This window comes from Gastrolobium bilobum, unplaced genomic scaffold (genome assembly GCF_033153095.1).
Source record: "Gastrolobium bilobum isolate Gb01-03AN ecotype WA unplaced genomic scaffold, APGP_CSIRO_Gbil_v1 utg889, whole genome shotgun sequence".
NCBI lineage: Eukaryota > Viridiplantae > Streptophyta > Magnoliopsida > Fabales > Fabaceae > Gastrolobium > Gastrolobium bilobum.
The window spans coordinates 381,164-401,332 of NW_026898706.1; the positions used below are offsets into that span (position 1 = coordinate 381,164).

The window sequence follows — 20,169 nt, forward strand, 5'->3', positions numbered from 1 at the left end:
AAAATGCTATGATAATAATGACCGATGAAAACATAAATGCCAAACCGTAAATTGAATCGCGAATTGAAAGGCAGCCTAATTTCACAATCACGATGAAATGTAATTTGAATGGCAAGATTCATAATGAAATTATTAAAAATAACTTAAAATACATTTTTCACATAATGAAACGTTACAGAAATTTAGATATTAAAACTTTTTAAAGTGAAATAACTCATTATGTATTTAAAAGATTTCTATCATAGCGGAGCAGTGTGTTTGCGACCTCAGTCCCCTACAAGATTTCAATTGCAGAGTCAGAGCGTTTTTCAGTCGTGCTTATCTTAGAAAAATGTTATAATTTAAATAAATTATTTATATTCGTTTTCAAAATAACGTTATTTTTTATTTAAAAATTAAAAAAAATATAATAAAAAAATTATTATAACCTTAGAACAAATTATAATTATAAAAATATTTTGATTAGTGTCTCACGATTTGCCCTCATTTTACATCAGATTCAGAAACATACAGATTTACAAGTTTCTGTTTCGACAAAAAAAAATAAAACACAGAAGTGTACGAAAGAAGAGACCGTGAATGATGACAGGGCCGGCGCGGCACAAGAAGCTCAGATCATTGGCAGTGCTACTCGCCTGCTTGTGCAAGGGGGACGATGGTCGACGAATGTGGCTGATTGTGTTTGCTGCTAGAGGGCGGTGGCTGGTGTTAGTTTTGAGAAGAATAGCAAGACTTGGGGTATTTTGGGACGCTGATTTGAGAAGAGGAAAAAAAATAACAAATAAAAAACTGGAAGAGAATTGTGTAAATGAAGATGTGAGTATAAAAATAAAAATGTTTTAAAAAGTAAATTGACAGAAGAGTGCTTAAAAAAATGAGGGAAAAAATTAAAATTGAAATTGAAAATTAAAATATTACAATTAGGTAGTGCCAAATTTCTATTTTAGACATGGTTAAATTATAATTAATCATATAATTATATATAATAAATAAAAAAATTAAAATAAAGGTAGTGCCCAGGTTACAATGTGGTTATGCCATTGGTTGCAAATCAATTCAAAAGTACCTCACTTGATGAAAAGATGTTGAGAAAAGGATCTAGTTTATATGATAAGATTCTAAAAAAGGTTATGTGACAGCTTCTTGAGAAGTAAAAAATATTATCAAAAAGATGTAGAGACAATCAAAGATATGTATAATGGTGCTATTATAGCTTAAGGTTTGTAAGTTATTTCTCTATGATAGTAGATATATATATACTAAGGGCCTATTTGGTGCGATATATAAGGCTTGATAGTATAAGTTTATACTATACGTTATGACATTTTTAGTTGTTTGGTATGACCATTGTATAATATAAGCTTATACAACAGGATTTTTTTATACATCAAAATGATGTATAGCTTAATCAGGCCTAGGAAGGTAGGATTAGGCTTGATAAGGGATTGATATATTAACCAATGCAATTATCAATAATTAATATATTATTTTAATATTAGTATATTAAAATAAAAAATAACTTTTCAATATTTAAAAAATAAAAATTAATATATTTTTTGGACACACTTATTAACATATTTTTATAGAAAATAATATCATCTAATATATTTGAAAGAATTATGTAATTCATTATTAAAAGGTATTTTTAACAAAAATATTTATTTTTAACCTATCTAGTATTATACAATATACTACCAAACATTAGATGATATTATCTTATACAATATCATGTCAAACGCTGGATAGTATTAAAATTTAATCTGCTCTTATACAATCATGTTTTATACTATCAAGTCTTATACAATCAAGTCTTATCCTATACTATGTACTAAACATGTCGTAAGGCTTTATCTAAGACAAAGTTCCGACGGTATATGCTATTTGCAATGATATTTTTCTTATTAAGGCTAGGGATGTGCAAAATAACCAAAAAACTGAACCGAACCATGAACCGAACCGAACCGCCCTTAAAATAACTGATTTTTAAAAATCAGTTCATGAACCGAACCGATTTTTAAAGAACCAGTTCATGAACCGAACCAGTTTTTAAAGAACCAGTTCATGAACCGAACTGGTTTTTAGAAGCAGTTTAAGAACCGAACCATTTTAAACTGAACCGAACCGTTTCCGAACCGAACCTTTTTCAAACCGAACCAAATTGATTTTTTTTTAAAAAAAATTTAAATTTCTTTTCTTTTCAAAAAAGGGTCGACCCGAACCGGTTCTGAACCGAACCGTTTAAACCAATTCGGTTCATTTTTTCAAAAAATTCAGCTCGGTTCAACCCATGCACATCCCTAACCAAGGCTGGGCTTAATTAAAAAAAAATTGTGAAAAAACACATTTGAGTCTTAAAAATTTACGCCAAGTCAAAATAATATTAAGTATCATAAGAACAAAAACTTAACCTGATATACAAAAAAAAAAAAAAAAAAAAAAAAAACTTAACCCTAACAAAAAAGAAAAAAGGAGATCAATTAAAACTTACTTGGTGACAAGTGATTTGTTTTTTTCTTTTTTGGTTTAATGGTGACAAGTGATTAAATAAGACTCAATGAAGTGATAAGCCGTTAAATAAGATTTAATGAACTGAAAAATAAATAAACAAAATTAACAAATGACGTGTCTCAGATACGCGATCTCTTTTTAGTTTTTTTTTTTATATATATATTTTCCCTTCATTTCTTTATTAAATTACTTTCTTATGTGATTAATTTTTTTCCTTTTATTCATCTTATTTTCTTATTTTTTATTACTTTTTTCCTCTTATTTATTTATTTTTTCTCATCAAGCTTTATTCTCACTTTATTTCTCTTTTTGTTTTTAATTTTAATTTTTTAATTTTATATTATTTATTTATTTATTTTCCTTTATTTTTTCTCAATACTTTCTTATTTTTTATTTAAATTCATCTATTGCCAACCCCAAAGGTAATGATGTTCCCATAAAAATAACTAATAAAACAAAAAATGCCCATACATTATAAATCAAATCCACTCACCTTTGGTCATACGAGTATTAAAATGAAGTATTTGCAGCAGTAATTTACAACATAGTTCCATGTCAAGACAAGAATTAGTGCCGTGGCTTAAGTTACCCAGCAGCACAATGTTCTTGCAGACAACTAGTTGTCATATACACATTGGAGAAACAGTATTTAAACCTATAACCAGAAAGTCAACAATCGTAATTTCCCAGATGTGGAACCATCTTAGAAAGAGAACTATCAAGTCAATAACCATCACAATATTGCATGGGAAAAAAAACAATGTTCGTGAAGGTCATATTTGCTATATCTATGATAATGGTGTTACACGTAGAAAGGGGCTTACACTGCACATTAGAGAGAGAGAGAGAAGAAGATGCATGACTTAGGTGTCAGATATTTCTTAACTAAACTATAGGAGACCCCCTTCCCGGTTCCAACAAAAGGAATAACATCTACAACATTCTGTACATCACAATCGGTTAGAGGTCAAGAATGGCCGCACACTACAGTCGGTTGTTATGGGAGTTGGCCTTTGTAAGAGCTTTAACAAAGTAATTGCGGATCTCTGGTATTATACGTTGAATAAGAAGAGAGTGCCTACAAATAATTGGCGCGCACAGACATATAAGAAACCGAAGAATTAAGACACATCAACGCAATGATACAAGTGAATTTCAACCGTAATATTCATGATTTATGTATGACAACAACTAAGTTCCAAATAAAATGTGCTTTAAACAACCTGCTGAAACTGAATTATCCAGTTTATTCCAAACCAAAGGTTTGTTTCATACGGTCACAAAACCTATCTATAACCAAGTTTAACATGCCTGTCTATATTTTTTGTCAAGAGCAAGCAGAACTAAGAACAGAACAAGTAATTATACAAAAATGAAATAAACAGCAAAATGCAAGCTATATATTGAATACAAGTCACAACATCCCCCTCTCTCCCAAAGAAAAATCAGTACAATGTTCTTCACATTTTATAATAATATCAAACCCCTAACATCTGACCGGAACAGAGTACAATAAAAACAACCAAAGTGAATATACCTTTGCTAGTTGCTGCTTAATTTTTAGACAAATGGGTACTTTACACTGAATTCAATATTAATGAGTTTCAATTAAAAGAACCAAAATACACCTGTGCTGTGTAAAAGGTACTTACACTCATCCCCATCCCAGATACCACTAGAAAACCTTTTCTCAACCAAACCCCAAGGCTCCACGACTTACAAGGGTAGGAGTGAGGGTTGATTGTACACTGTCTTACCCTTACACTTTTGCAGAGAGACTATTTCTCAAATTTGAACCCGTGACTTTCCAATCTCCCCCTTCCAAAAAAAAATTATTCTGACGAATTATTCCTAAACAACATGCTTCGCCATAACTACAACGACCATAAAGGCAATGAGCACTACTGAACCAAGTTATTAGTTCATTATAAAGTCAATTAATGCATTGTAAAAACAAGTAAACACAAGATGGAGGGAATCAGATCAATACCCTGGCCTTGCACTCAATTTATCGAATTGCTCCAAGATAAAAAGAATGCATGCATGCCTCAATGATATCGCATTAAAGGCTTCTGAAAGTTCATACATACTTGAAACGTTCTCCAGTGATATATCCTGCAATTAAAACATCAAGTCATGAGGCGCACACTTTAAGGTCTGATGGGCCTGTCAAACATGTGTATACACAAAAAAAGTAAAGAGCCCAAAATGATGTGGAGGATGCAGTGGCAGTAGCTTCCAACGGCAACAACCACCTGAGGGGTGTTTATGAAAATAGTGGTAAACCGATTATGCTGGAGTACATGTGACACACTGTAAATGGAGAGAGAGATTTGGTGAATGAGGGAATGGAAGATTTAGTTGAGGTAGAAAATGGTATGGAGAATAGGTATATAGAGGTGTAATGATTTGTAATGCAGTATCCATGAATGGAGTAAAGGGTTAGCTGGATTGGGGGAAGAAGTTTCTGGTTGGGGACCTTCATTGTTGCTGTTTCTTTTCTTGTTTAACAGTGTAGTGCTCTGTAAACATTGTTTTTCCATTCCTGTAAGGAGCTTTGCTCCATTGTAATCTTTGCAATTCAGAAGTTTCTTTGGGGGTTCCATCACGGTCAAATATTTAGTGTAAAACCAAAACCACTTCCCATTAAACTCCGACTAACGAGGGTGGGGTGATGGCAATCCTTGTATGCAGTCTTACCTTTACATAATTGCAAGAAAACTGTTTTCCGGATTCAAATCTATGACCTTTCAGTCACAAAGAACAACTTTATCATTGCTCCAGGCTCGCCCTCTTTTTGTGTGTGTATATATATTTATATATATATATATATATATATGTGTAGAAAATCTAAAGATTATTTCCACATATATTGAGAGATTTTGTCAAATCCCTAATTGATGGGATTCAATCAATTAGGATCAATTTTTATCTCCTTTTTTATTTTGGATTGATTAGTTTCCTTTTTAATTTTATTACCTTTTCCAATCACACATGGTGTGTATATATACATGTACGCTTACGCTCTCCTTATTGCAATACAGTTCAATAGAAATAAATTCCTTCTTTCTGTTTTTCTTCATCACTTCAATTCAAAAATACACACACACATAGGAAATAAATTTTCCTAGCTGACCTGCGCAATTGTGTACTCACAGAGTCTCTTGAGTCCTTCTAAAAGATATTGATCAGCTGCTCCAAGAAGATCTTGAGCAATATCCAGAGTGACATCAACTGACCCAGTATATATAAATCTGGAAAAAAGACCGAATAAATAATAAGACATAAGTTGTCCACATAATATTAGACGCTTTCACAGCACAACTTTTACAAAACATGTGACTGCAGAAATTATTAGACCTCATCATCAGCTCAAAAACTTCCCATTTAATATTTGGAATCTCTATGTCCCTGGCATCCTTCTCCTGTAATGCAATAAAACACATTTTTACATTACTGGGAATAAATATATATTTCACTATTTCAGCTTCAAATTAAAAAATACGTTTGGTAGTTATATGCTTTATATTTAAATTCACAATTCAAATCAACAGCCAAGATTCCTGCAAAAGTTGTCATCAGGTTGAAAGATCATAAAAGCCATAGGTGATAAACAATGTAGCTTGTGAAACAAAGTGGAGTAATAATGGAGTTCTTTCTTTTTACCAACATACTTTTTTTGTAAAAATATAAGATTTTAAAAAAATGTTATCTAGTGGTTTCCTTATTTCTTGAAGTGGCTTCGAGGGTGGTGAGGAAGGAGAAAGATGCTTCAGTAATAGAGATTAATATATACTCACCCTATAACCACCATCGAACATTGCGCGAAATGCATCTGAAGATGCAAGTAGACAAATCCTATGAGCATAAAATCGTTTGCCTACAATGAAGAATTAAGATTAACTAGTTAACTACATATGCCATCTAAAGCTGAACACCACATTTCAGGGACGGTATTTTTCAAGCAACAGTTTTAAGAATGAAACAATGTGGACAAAAAGCATCAACCTTCAACCAAAAATGTAACGTCGGACAATGTAGCACTGTTTACATACTGCTCCCCTAAATAGACCTGCAAGAAGAATAATCTATGAAAATAGATATTCCAGCATTTAGAAATGCCTTTAATTCGGAATTATTCAAACAAGACAAGAGGTGAAGAGGGAGCCTCAGCATCAAGATTTTATGAAAGTGGTAGGCATGTAAAACGGCAAGGCATTGATCATAATGACTTATGATTTATTAGATTATCAGATACTCATTGTTTATATGGAGCATATATTAATAACTAGACACCATCATTGAGCTACTCAAAAAGTAAAAAGAAAATTCAAATGCCAACATTTTTATAATCAAAAGAAATTTTAAATACCAATGGATTTGTATTCAAATGGTAGGATTCAATTAAACAAACAGCCTCCTCAGACTTCTCAACTTTTTGAATTTGTGTGTGTACAACAATTTTTCATGTCATTGACAAAAAAGAAAGGAAAAATAAAAACTTGTGAACAAAGAATATTAAAGTACATGTAAAGCCTATTGAGATCGTATGAAAACACTTTTCTTTTTTCATTAAACTAGGCAATGAGATTGTGAGAAGTGAGGACAAGCCAACTGGATATAAGCCTACCTGTGGTGTTGGAGAAGGAGGAGCAGCATCCACAGGAGACAGGGTCGAGGCTTTATTGGCCAATTTGCATAAAGCCACAGCACCATCAAGTTGCTGCTTAGAGCTAGACGAGCCAAAAAGCCCAATGAGCAAATCAAGACCTACATGGACAGATTCTCACTTCAAAACAGAACAAGCACAAAGGAGTTTATGCAACAAGAAATATGAACCAAACCATGAAAAATATTTTATAAGATGCATACCATGATGATCAATAAAAATTCTTCTCTGATCATCTGCAGAACAAAGATGTGCAAGAGCCAAAGCAACTCGTCTTTGAAAACCCTTTTCTGAAACGCGCATAAGATATAACAAATGATTCAGCACCTACAAGAAGAAAATCAATAGATTACAAATTTGAATACAAGAGCATCTAGAACTGATAATCAATTTAGTAGTAGCACTCTCAATCATTTCCCATGCTAATTACAAGAAAATACTGAGTCTGAATGTAATATGTGAATATGACATCTTACACGGCCGTGAATCTTCTCCTCTAATCTTTTCAACGTCTTGGCAACACAATCTTTAGTTGCCTGCAATAGAAACCAATTCCATATACATCAGAACAAGTCTAAGAAGAATCTATTTTCCTCCAGTTCTTCAAGTTACAAATATTAACATGCAATCTCGGAGTATTTGACTTCCCCTTAATATAGGCATCCAATAGTAAAAGCAGAAACTCCAAAATCAAAGCTAAAGTGGGTCTTAAAGAGAAAACTTACTTGAACAATAAACTCTCCATCTTGCAGTCTCTGAACTCCACCTACCCTAATGAAATCGGACACATTATCCTACAGGAAAAAATAAAATAACCAAAAAAACCGAGAATAGTTAATTAACTTCGTTTCCAAATAAAATGTCTTTAAGCAATTAAGACAAAAGAACCTCATTTCATCAGAATTCACAGTTATATATATCATACCTCATTATCTGCTAGGCCATAAAGAGCAAAAGCAGCATTATGTTGCAACGACCCATTTTTTGAGTCAAGAAGCTTGAGCAATGGCACCAAGCCTCCATTGTGTGCAATACCAGCTTGGTTATGTGTGTCCTGAAATTGAAAAAATATATATATTTCAGGCCAAAGGAAACAGTTGTTAAAAATAACCTACAATCCATAAATGAAAATAGTGCATAGCACTTGAATATAAAAAGTCATACTATATTGCTAAGATGACTTTTGTTCTCAGAGATAAGCCCGCTAAATATACGGATTACCGCAAAGATGAAAATGTACGGAATGTGTTGAAGATCCAAAAACTATTATGGGGAGAAAGAAAACACTAATTTCCATGAATATAATGGCAACTTTACATTCCCAACTTACACAAGTGAATGTGAATTATAACATGGAAAAGAAAAAGGGAATAACCTGGGCCAATCTCCCTAACGCAAAGGCAGACATTTCTCTGAGTTGCACATCAGGAGACTGAAGCATCTCTATTAAAGGTCGGACAGCACCTCTCTGTACAATGTGAACCTAAAAAAACCAAGTGGAACAGATGGTAAGAACCAAGGGAAAGGAGATATAATATGTAATGTATCATCACAAGAGTAGCACCTATCCTATCCAACCAATGGAATCTTTATTTAACAAGAAATAAACAATACAAAACAGTCAAACTTGGAAATTTGAGTTATTTAACCATTGCACCCAACTAAAGTTTAGTTGTTGATTGTTGTCCTTTCTAACTCTCTTCACTACTCAAGCAACAAGTATAAAAACAGAGTATGGGTCTCTTCCCTGTAAACCTTCCCCTATTTACCTCTTCAGTACAAGTAATAAGATATAATAAAATGAAGCAATCCGAAATTGAAAATTGGAGTTATTAAACAGTTGCTCCCAACTAAAGTTTCATTGTTGTCCATTTCATCCCTGAGTCTTATGCTTACCTTGCAGTCTGAATCAGTTGCTGCAAACTGTCCAAGTAACAAGGCAGCTTCCCTCTGGCTTTCAGAGCAGCATGAGCTGTTAAATAAAACATTATTAGAATATATTAATTGAAATATACATTTTTTGGAATAAATCTCATAGAACATTATTGGCAGGCAAAAAAAGAAATTTGGGCATATAATAATACCAATACAACTTCAGGGATGGGGGAGAGAGGGATGGGGCATTGCAGCTTATCAGGATCCAGAGCTGAGAATATACCTAAGTAATCCAATAACTGGTTGTAAAGCTCCAGCAAGAAGAACTTCTTTCTTTATATTAGGGGAAGAGTGGACCAGATTTCCAATCACACCAACCTGTAATACTCATTGCATTTGCCAGATAAGAGATGTGCAAAAACAGAGCTCAATATTATTGCAAAATGTAGCATTTATAATTAATATAGCACTAGCCATACCGCTTCATAATGAATAGCAGCATCTTCAGAACGTAGCATTAGAATCAGAGTCCGAAGAGCATTGCACTCAACAATCTGGCAAGCCATAGTGTTCTGTGACTGACTTGTACCATATTCAAATTACTTCCAAATACCCAACTATCAGTATTGACCACTTACCTGATTTTTATTTTCATCGTTTTTAAAAGCCAGGGTTCGTAGTGCACCAGCAGCTGCTCTTTGCACCTTTGTATCAGGGAATTCAAGCAAATGAACAAGTGGTGGAATTCCACCTTCCATCCTACACATTAAGTTCAGATAATATGAACAAAATCCAAACTAAGTTTTAATGTATGGTAGCCCTTGAAGAAGCAAACCTGACACGAGTTTTAATGCTGCTGTTCTCATGAGCAAGATTAGTAATAGCATCTGCAGCCCTACGAATGAGACTATTAATGGCGCGAGAAGTTAAGCCATTCTTATGCCTCTTTAAAAGATCAACAAGATGTGTTAGGGCACCACTGTCAACAATGAGCTGTTGATGTTCTTGCTGTAGAGAACATTTCAAATAAAATAGTAGTTTAGCACTTATATGCTTTCTTTTTACAGATAAATAAATTTATTAGAAAGAAAAGAGGGAAAGTACAACTAAAAGTTACAAATCAATTATATGATATATGTCATATATATAATACATAGTCAAGAGTGACATAGTCCTAATCATGGCACATGTTGGCATGTGAAGTTACAAAGAAGGAAATAAGCCATACTACTGTATTCATATCCCATAACCAAGACTAAAATCAATCTTGTAATTGACACAGCAGGGTACATAAATGGATGTTTAGAACTCAGAAACAAACAGTAACTGACGCTCCTCAGAGTCCAAGACCAAAATTAGCAACCTAGTAGAGCAGACCGCTTCCAAAAAGAAGAACCTACTGCATCCCAATTTATTTATTTTTCAAAACCTACCAGGGATGTTTGTTTTGATTAAGCATTTTAAAAGATTTCACTATATCACAATTGATCATCCATTAAAACAAGTGGGTTCTTTGCACCAAGTAGAATGCTTAAGTACATTTCCTTTTATTACTTTTGTTGGGTAACAGACTATCATGCAGCTAAACTAGAGTTAAGAGAAACCGGAATTTCAAGACACTGTTAACCACGCCAATTGGCCAGGTAAGTGTAATCCAATAAGAGTCTCTTCGTGCTACGCAACGGTGACTAATTAAATAACCACTCACTTTCCTATATACCAATTTTAAATAACCACTCACTTTCCTATATACCAATGGTATAATTAACTTTATCTTAATTCCACTAGTCAAGAGAACGATAAATACGCCAATTGAAGTGGCACACAAGATTTACAAGAAAAACCCAATTTGGAAAAACCACAGGCAAGATTAAAGAAGATTTTCACAGAGTGAAAGAAATTACAACTTCTCTCTAAATACAAGGAGAGACCAATATCACTCTCTCTTATACTAGGAGGATACACCTCACTCAAAATAACACTCAAGGACACTTGGTGTTTTTCTTTCTAAGGGGGGATGCTAAGAAAACAATCTTGAACTTGTGGGATTTGGGATTTTGTGGATGCTAGAAACTATTGGCAATGGGTTCTATTTTTAGGAAACTTCAATCCTCGTTTCCAAGTTCATTCCGTGTTTTTGGGCGCTTTTTGTACAGCACCGCTACATCTACATTTTCTGCTTTCTTGAAATCTTCATTCCGCAGATTGAATAGTGGAGCATATTACTTCCACCGAAAAGGACTTTATTTTGTCAGTGCTTACATCAACTTCTAGTCTTCATCTGAAATATCAAGGTATAAACAAGTTGTTTTCATCAATTACTCGTTTATAATATCTAAGGCATTTGAGGGGGAGCCTGGAACCTTTGTGACAGAAAGGTCACAGGTTCAAGCCCTTGAAATAGTCCTGCCTACAATCAATCGACCCTCTACCCTCGCAAAGTCGGGAGCCTCAGACAGTGGGGTTTTCTCTGGCCTAGTATATGTTTTAGGCTGTCCAGCACCAGGTGTTGCGCCAATTAAAATAAATATTAACACTCGATAAGCGAATTAACATAAAATATTATGGGGGTGTATTGGATTAGGATTTTAAAAGACTTTTTTGAGATAAAAAATCCTACAGATTTTAAAAGACATTTTAGAATTGGAGAGACTTTATAGACTTTTTTAAAAGACTTTTTTTACAAACAAGATTTCATAGGATTGGATTTTAAAGGATTTTAATAGATTTCATAAAATTTGAAAGAACAATATGGATTTATAAGATTTTAAAAAATCATATGAATTTTTAGCAAACATTCAAAATTACAAGAGTCAATACAAATGGGAAAGGTTATCCTTACAACCTATTTTTGTTTACAACATTTTACAACCATATCTTAACCGTTGATTTTCGTCAATCAACGGTTATCTTTCATTGCAAATTAAATATTAATTAATGAGCTTGATTTGCGAAAATAATAACCAGAAATCAACGGTTAAGATATGGTTGTAAAAGGTTGTAGACAAAAATAGGTTGTAAGTATAATCTTCACCATAAAAAAATAACAAAGAAATCCAATGAAATTAATAAAAAAAAGTAAAACCAAATATAATTTTCTCAATCAGTAAAACATAAGAGTGGTAGAGCTTGGAAGATTCGATGCTTATTGATTATGACATCAGAGTGGTAGAGCTGAGAAATCACAGAACAGGTGAGTGGGACATGGATCTCCTGAAACTGATGGTTCCGGTTGAGGTCTTGAACTATATTAAGGCTATTCTTCCTCCTCCAGAGGATAGGGGAGAAGACAGTCTGATTGGGGGGAACCTGGGTTCCCAAAAGAACGTGGTTAAGCTAGCCTACAATCATTTGATGAATTTTGATTCCATGGAGGTAGACCCTACATGGCAAGTAATTTGGAATTGGAAGGGACCCCAAATAATTCGTTGTTTTGCTTGGATGGTCTACCATGGGCGAATCCTAACAAAGGAGCATACAGCTAAATGGAGTGGATCCCCCCTCTGCCATGTCTGTATCTCCCAAGTTGAGAGTATCTTCCATGTGCTCAGAGATTGTAGCAAGGCTGCATCTGTCTGGCTGGAGTGGTTTGCAGGTAAGCCCCATTCTGATTTCTTCTCTCTAGCTACCAATGACTGGATCAGGAAAAACCTGAGGAAAGGTTGGCCTACTTGTCAGCTGTTGGATTGGAAAGACATTTTCATTACCACTACCTGGTTTCTTTGGAGATGGCGCAATAATGAAATACATGATCCATCCTTCACGAGACCAGCCAACCCAATCCCTGTGATCTCAGCCTATATTCGAGACATTAGAGCTTGTTTGCCGAACCGCAACAAGCTGCAGGCCCATCCTCAAGCCAGAACTTGTGCGAATTGGGCACCCCCCCCCCCTCATGGTTGGTGGAAACTTAACGTGGACGCTGCTGTCAAGCAAGGATCTGCCATTGTGGCATGTGGAGGGTCATAAGAGATGATCATGGCTGCTGGGTCTCTGGCTTTTTGTACAAGGTTGGCAGCTGCTCCCCCTTGATAGAAGAACTTTGGGCTATCTTAAGAGGTATACAAATGGCGTGGGATTGTCATGCTCAATGTCTGATAGTGGAAAGTGACAGCCTAATTGCCATCCAAACAATTAACCGGAAAGATGGAGTTGGCTTACAACATCAACTCATCAACAGCATCAAGAGCTGGGCTAACAGAGACTGGTCTTTAATTTTCGCCCATGTAAATAGGAACTGTAATGCAGGTGCAGATTGCCTTGCAAAGTTAGCATTTATTGCTAGGGAGCCCTTCGTTTTACTTCCCTATGCTCCCCCTGTTTTGGATCCTATTTTGGATTCAGATCTCTCTTATCTATAGTTTCTTTTGGGCATTTGCCCCTTTGAAATACTAAAAAAAAAAAAAACATAATATAATTTTTAACAAACATTCAAAATTACTAAACAACAGCTTTTCACATATCTAATGGGTTGAAAATTATCTTCTTCATTTGGTATCAAAGCTATGCATATATGATTATAAGACCCAATTTTTTTTAATTATAAAAAAAATTCTAAATTTGCATATAGAACCTAAAGTTCATGATAAAATTTCGTTTGGAAATTTTTGCAATTGATCTTGAAAACCTAGGGGTTTTTGGAATTTTCTAACCATATATCATATGCATATTTTCATTGAATATTAAGAACATTTTGAATCTGAAATTTTGGGTTTAATTAGTTTAGGAAATTTCTCAAATTTTTTATCGATACATTGAAACCTTAAATTGCTTTGGGGTTTTTGAGAAACAAGCTTTTAGTTATCTATTGACACAAAAATTGTTTGAAATCATTTCCTATAGTGAAGGAATTTCGTTCATGAATGTATTATTACGAAATATAGGGTTCATATGAAAGTTTCAATCTTTCTTTAAATTGATATTATTTCATTGATGTAAAACGAAAATAATACGAAAGTTCTCATGTTATTTTTTCACTGTTTTATGTTGTTTTTAATACAAAAATCACATATTTTTGTGCCAAGAAAAACCGCGACGCATAGCTTAAAAAATCACTTTTTAAACTTTCAAAATTTCTCAAAAATGGCTCAAAAATATGTTATTTTTGAGATAGATTATATTAAACTCTCGTTGGTTTGTTGTTCTGGGTTATTTTGTGATGAAAACCGCTCAAAAATATGCTCTCTTTTAGTTTCGAGCGGTCAACCTACCAAATGAAGAAGAAAACACTGCAATAGAAGAATCTCAAGAAATCCTAAGGGTTGGGGTGAGATTGTGAGAGAGGCATCCTATTTATATTTTTCACCTAAAAAGTCTCACGAAATCCACAACAATAGAAAATCCATTAAAATCGTCGGATTTTTGAATACCACGAGATTGTAATTCCATTGTTTAAAATCCTGATTGAATACCAACAGTTTTGGACGGATTCTAAAATAATCCTTTAAAATCTTAATCGAATACTACATGACTTTTTTTCAATCCATTAAAATCTTAATCGAATACCAATGAATTTTTTTGTCCAAAAACAATCTATTAAAATCCTTTGAAATCTCAATCCAATACACCCCCTAAATCTTCCTCTAATACATTACGGATAATCGGTGTCGAACCAAAACCTTGATATCAGTTTGCAGAATCATATGAAACATCAGTATATAATTCAGAACTTGCAGAACACTAAGGAGCATCTAAAAAATTACCAAAAAAAAACAAAATGACAATGTATAAATACGTAATAATTCCAAAATAACAGTTACAGAAAAATCAAGTTACCTTGACGGCAAGAAGTCCTAGTGCGAAAGCACTCCCTTTCTCAACCTCGTGCTCAAATGGCAATGGCTTCTGAACAGTATCATTCAGAGGTGGCGCCTGAAGGTGTTTAACCAAAGCCGGAATCGCGCCTCCATCAACAATCACGTTCACCACTTCCTCTGCAAACACAACCACCAATCGATTCATACACGCACATGCAACGGACAGAAATAAACACAGAAGAAGAAACACCACACATCCACCGCAATCCGAACAAACGCAGCGATATCGGAGGCATCGAATTTACCATTCTTGGCGAGATCGGCAAGCGCGTGGGTGGCCCGCTTAGCCGCTGCTCGATCGGCTTCGTTCCACGTGAAAGTCGACTCAAGGACGCTCACCTGTTCGGAGACTTCGGCGAGGAGTGCCTTCCAGTCGTCGGCGGTGGGCGGAGCCACCGAGATCTGCAGTTCATCCTCGAGCTTCCGCTTTTGCCCCTTCCTCTCGGAGAGGCTCTGATCTTGGCGCCTGTGAAGCTCCATGAACGAGAACGACCACGAGAGAAGAGGAAGGTTCTTGACTGTGTGTTTGTGCTATCTTTAACATAAAGGAGATAGAAAGAGATACAAAAAGGGATAGAGAGACAGAGAGTAACGGTGAAAAATGGAACGTGAGATTTGAATTGGTGACAGATAAGAGGGGTAATTCGGGAATTGCTGGGGTTCATGGAGACCACTGTTACACTTAAAAAATAATAATTATAATTATAAGAAAAAAGTGTTTATACTTTAGAAGGATGATTATTTTAATTAAAATTAGTATTTGTAATTTAAAATTTAAATTAAAAAATAATATTATTTTTACTTATAATTTTTCTTGTGTATTTTTTCACTCAGAGTGATATAATTTTATATTCTTTGAAAAAGTAATTATCAATTTTTAATTATAATAATAAAAAATTGAGAAATAAAGGGTTGTCGGGTTTTGAACCCGCCGCTTCATTTTTACTTTTTATGGAAATAAACGCTTAATTGTGCGAATTGCTTAAGCATTCTACTCCCTAGCTAACTCAGAAATGTTTGACTGGGCTCGTCACCATTTAAGCTTGAAAGAAACGGAATTTGGATGACCACTGTTTTATCTCGTAGATAAATTATTTTTGATGAGCCTCAAAATGACGTCGTTTTATAACAGAAATCAAGATATTTTTATAATTTTAATTTATTATAATATTATATTAGTCTTTATTTTATAATCTTACAATTCAAAACGACATCATTTTGAATTTACAAAAGATAACTTTATATCCAATAATTATTTTTCCCTTTATATAATGGGTTTTATGTTTGTAATGTTAATTGATGTATCATAACTTTTTTACACACACAATTTACCTTTTTTCTCTCTCCTCTCTTTTTAATTGTGTGTGTAAGAAAGTTATGTTACATCATGTAACATAACAAACATAAAACGCTTATATAATTTATATAAATTTGTCTGCAATTTCCACTGAATCATTTTCCACCCAAATTGATCCTCTTTACACTTGCATTTTTTCAAAACAGTGACCAAAATGTCACTGTTCATCAAGTGTTTTACCTAAATGTCACGGGAACAGTGTTATTTCTCAATATGCCACGTGAGCAAGTTCGTTGGGGCACTGTAACGAACTCTGTTTGCTGACGTGTTACATTTTTAATGGACACCAAGTTCGCTACACGGGGTAGCGAACTTGGTTGAAATACATATTCCAACCAAGTTTGCTAACCAATGTAGCGAACTTGGTACTTTTTTTTTTACTTGGTACTTGTTATCCACTAGAAACGTGACACGTCAGCAAACAGAGTTCGCTACAGTGCCCAGCGAACTTGCCCATGTGGCACATTGAAAAATAATATTGTTCACGTGTGTTACCATACTCCAACTCAGCTAAAGCACACGTGGATGAAGTGAAGCAACACGTGATGAATCTAACTAACTCTGTTTGCCTATGAGCGGGCATCAGTTTCTTTTCTGTTTCTTTCTGTTAGTTAGTTATTGTTAATGGTAGTTACTATTAGTTATTTTTCCGCCATTTATAGCATGAGCTTCTCACCTGGTGTATATAAGGTGAAAGCCTTCTCTTGTAAATCAGATTTGTATAATGAAAGTTTTTCAGAATTCCAAGATGGTATCAAAGCTTTAGGTGGTGTTTGGTTGGGAGCTTTTCAGCGGATATCTATCTTTCTCAAGTATGGCTTTTAGAAACACCATGTTTGTTTCAACGTTTTTCACCAAAAACCCATCTATCCAATTTGTCTGGATTTATGAGAAACATAGATATCCGCACTGTTTAGAAACCCAATTTGAAGATGAGATTTTTCGAAAAACCGGTTATCTGGCTTTTAATGCACTGTAGATTTCATAAAGCTACCTAATTTTCCCAGTAAAGTTTTTTCCCACCAAACAACTTTTTTTTACATTTTTCTACCTATCTCACTTTATCTATCTTTTCAATCATTTCTCTATCTATCTCATTTCCCTACTATTCCAAAAACATTTCCTGAACCAAACGCCCCCTTAAGGGCTCTGAACCATTCATTGCTTCCGCAACTATTTTCTCTTATCAAGCTCCATAATCTGCACAACTATGGCAGATCAAAACCAATTCTCATATCCCTATTACCTTCATCCGAACGAATCGCCCTCATTGATTCTTGTTTCTCCGTTGATGAATGGAAAGAATTTCAGTTCATGGTCATGTGCCATGAAGGTAGCTTTAACATCGAAGAACAAACTTGTTTTTGTTAATGGCAACATCACAACTCCTGAAGAAGATGATCCATTGTTTGCAGCCTCGGAGAGATGCAACACAATGATACTTTCTTGGCTCCACCGTTCTCTTGATGATTCCATTATTCAATCGATTATTTGGATCGATAAAGCATACGAAGTGTGGAGTGACTTACAAGATCGCTTCTCTCAATTTGATATGTTTAGGATATCAGATCTACAAGAAGATTTTCATCAGATTAATCAAGGTGACAAATCGATTTCTGATTATTTCACAAGCTTGAAGACGATTTCAGATGAGCTAAATAATATAAGACCACTTCATCCTTATACCTGTGGAAATCTAGCTCGCATGCGTGAGTATAGAGATACAGATCAAGTAATCAAGTTTTTGAGAGGCCTCAATGAGCAATTTGCTCATGTCTGTTCACAAATAATGCTCATGTCTCCTCTCCCTAACATCAACAGAGCATTTTCTTTGGTTTTACAACAAGAAAGGCAACTCCAATCAGATACACGTGGTGGAGGTGCAAAGGAGATAATTTTTTTTGCAAATTCCTCTGATAGTTATCGTGGTCGTGGTTATTCATATAATAGAGGTAGAGGAAGGTCAAATATTGGACGTGGACAAGCCATAGGGAACAAATTTTGCACTCATTGCAAAAAGACTAATCACACGATTGATACATGTTATTTCAAACATGGATTACCTCAAGGCTACCGTTCAATGAATTATCAGAATTCTAGCAATGCTGTGATTTCAGAAGAAATTAATAACACTGCTGCAAAGTGTGAGAATGATGTGCAACAATAGATCTCAATTCCAAGGACCAAATATGAGGAATTCTGCAATTTCATGCAACAATCTGAATCTGAACATGCCACAAATATGGCACAAACAACAATGGATGATCATATTTCTCCAAATACAGGTATAAATTCAATTATATGGATTTTAGATACCAGAGCTATAGATCATATTGCTAATCTTCGATGCATATTTTCGTCTCTTCACAAGATATCACCTATATCCATAAAACTTCCTAATGGTGCTTCTGTTTCTGCTTCATATTCTGGAAATGTCAGCATTTCTTCATCTCTTATTTTAAAGAATGTATTGTATGTCCCATAATTCAAGGTTAATCTCGTGTCTGTTAAAAGATTACTTGATAATGTTGAGTGTTTACACACTTTTCATGCTTCAACATGTCTCATCAAACAGAACCGCACTTTGAATACGATTGGTACAGCTGAAAGGCATGGAGGATTGTTTGTAATGACCACTGACTTGCTTCCTTTGAAGTCAATATTTCAAAATTTCAGTAATTTTGTTCAATGTAAAAAAGATGATCCATCTATATGGCATCTTCGTTTAGGCCATGTTTCAGATAATGTCTTGAAGCATGTTGCTTCATAATTTCCTTTCATACCAAGTGTAGTTACAAAACCGTGTGATATATGCCATTTATCTAGACAAAAGAAGCTACCATTTCCAACTAGTAATTCATTGGTGAATAAGGTGTTTGAAAGATTGCATGCTGACATTTGGGGGCCTTTTTCTGCTCCTACTGTCTAAGGGTATAGATATTTTCTGACCTTGGCAGATGAATTTTCCAGATTCACTTGGGTCAGATTCATGGTACACAAGAGTGAGACTCGAACAATGCTGCAGAATTTCATTAATCTCATAAAAAATCAGTTTAATGTATCATTGAATTGCATTCGAATTGATAATGGCAAGGAATTCATGATACCATAATTCTATTCACATACAGGGATAATACATGAGACTAGTTGTGTGGAAACTCCACAACAAAATGGATTGGTGGAGCGCAAACACCAACACATTATGAATGTCACAAGAGCTTTAGCATTTCAAGCATCAATACCACACTCTCTTTGGAGTTTTGCAGTGAACCATTCCATCTTTATTATTAATAACCTTCCAACTCCTTTACTTCAGCAAAAGTCACCATATGAAATCCTATATTCCAAACCTCCCACCCTTACAAACTTTTAAAGTTTTTGGTTGCTTAGCTTATGCTTCCACATTATCCTCCCATAGACACAAACTGTCACCACGAGCCCGTAAATGTGTTTACTTAGGACACCTTGCTCATACCAAAGGTTGTATTCTTTATGACCTTCAATCTTAACAGATCTTCATCTCTCGTAACTCAATTCTATATGAGACTTTCTTTCCTTTTTCTAATAAACCACCTATCCATGACAGTGAATCCAGCCAATTCACTATATTTCCCAATCCTTCATCACTTGACTATGATTCAACTCATCATAACACTATTAATCCTCCTTCACCGATAACAGATACCAATCTTCCTGAAAACCAAATACCCATACACTTGTCCCCAATTCGTCGTTCCTCAAGAATCAGACAGCCACCTTCTTACCTTCATGATTTCCACTGCAATTCTCTTCATACATCCTCAGCTGTAAAATATCCCTTACATGACGTACTCACATATGATCATTGTTCCCCAAAGTTTCAAAAGTTTTGTTTTAATGTTTCACTGTAGGTTGATCCCAGAACTTACAATGAAGCCATTAAGCACAATTGCTGAAAACAAGCC

At 34.5% G+C, this 20,169-nt stretch overlaps 2 protein-coding genes across 3 annotated transcripts; one reads left to right on the forward strand and one right to left on the reverse strand.

Annotated features, from left to right (window-relative positions):
* Positions 1-3,013: 3,013 nt before the first annotated feature.
* LOC133318517 (ARM REPEAT PROTEIN INTERACTING WITH ABF2-like) lies at positions 3,014-15,424 on the reverse strand. 2 transcript variants are annotated; one of them, XM_061520516.1, is made up of 19 exons: positions 15,114-15,424; positions 14,828-14,985; positions 9,888-10,060; positions 9,691-9,811; positions 9,532-9,606; positions 9,336-9,430; positions 9,074-9,149; positions 8,553-8,660; positions 8,103-8,231; positions 7,903-7,971; positions 7,654-7,713; positions 7,381-7,504; positions 7,139-7,278; positions 6,517-6,580; positions 6,309-6,388; positions 5,869-5,933; positions 5,645-5,762; positions 4,499-4,623; positions 3,014-3,586 (listed from the first exon to the last, which is right to left on the reverse strand). In XM_061520516.1, exons 1-19 carry the CDS (start codon positions 15,346-15,348, stop codon positions 3,493-3,495), a joined length of 2,109 nt encoding a protein of 702 aa, XP_061376500.1. In that variant the 5' UTR covers positions 15,349-15,424; the 3' UTR covers positions 3,014-3,492. The 2 variants fall into 2 exon arrangements, with proteins under 2 accessions (XP_061376500.1, XP_061376501.1); XM_061520517.1 differs by lacking the exon at positions 3,014-3,586 and having other exon boundaries at positions 5,665-5,762.
* Positions 15,425-17,435: 2,011 nt separating this feature from the next.
* Positions 17,436-18,392, forward strand: LOC133318530 (uncharacterized). Its single transcript, XM_061520532.1, has one exon. The coding sequence runs from the start codon at positions 17,436-17,438 to the stop codon at positions 18,390-18,392; it is 957 nt and encodes a 318-aa protein (XP_061376516.1).
* Positions 18,393-20,169: the final 1,777 nt, after the last annotated feature.

Excerpts from the sequence above, each read along its gene's own strand:
- LOC133318530 (XM_061520532.1), top strand. The coding sequence starts at position 17,436 with ATGGCAGATCAAAACCAATTCTCATATCCCTATTACCTTCATCCGAAC.
- LOC133318517 (XM_061520516.1), bottom strand. The coding sequence starts at position 15,348 with ATGGAGCTTCACAGGCGCCAAGATCAGAGCCTCTCCGAGAGGAAGGGG. Across the intron at positions 14,986-15,113 it reads TGCCGATCTCGCCAAGAATG|AGGAAGTGGTGAACGTGATT; the intron begins GTAAATTCGATG and ends TTGTGTTTGCAG. Across the intron at positions 4,624-5,644 it reads GTGAGTACACAATTGCGCAG|GATATATCACTGGAGAACGT; the intron begins GTCAGCTAGGAA and ends TTTTAATTGCAG.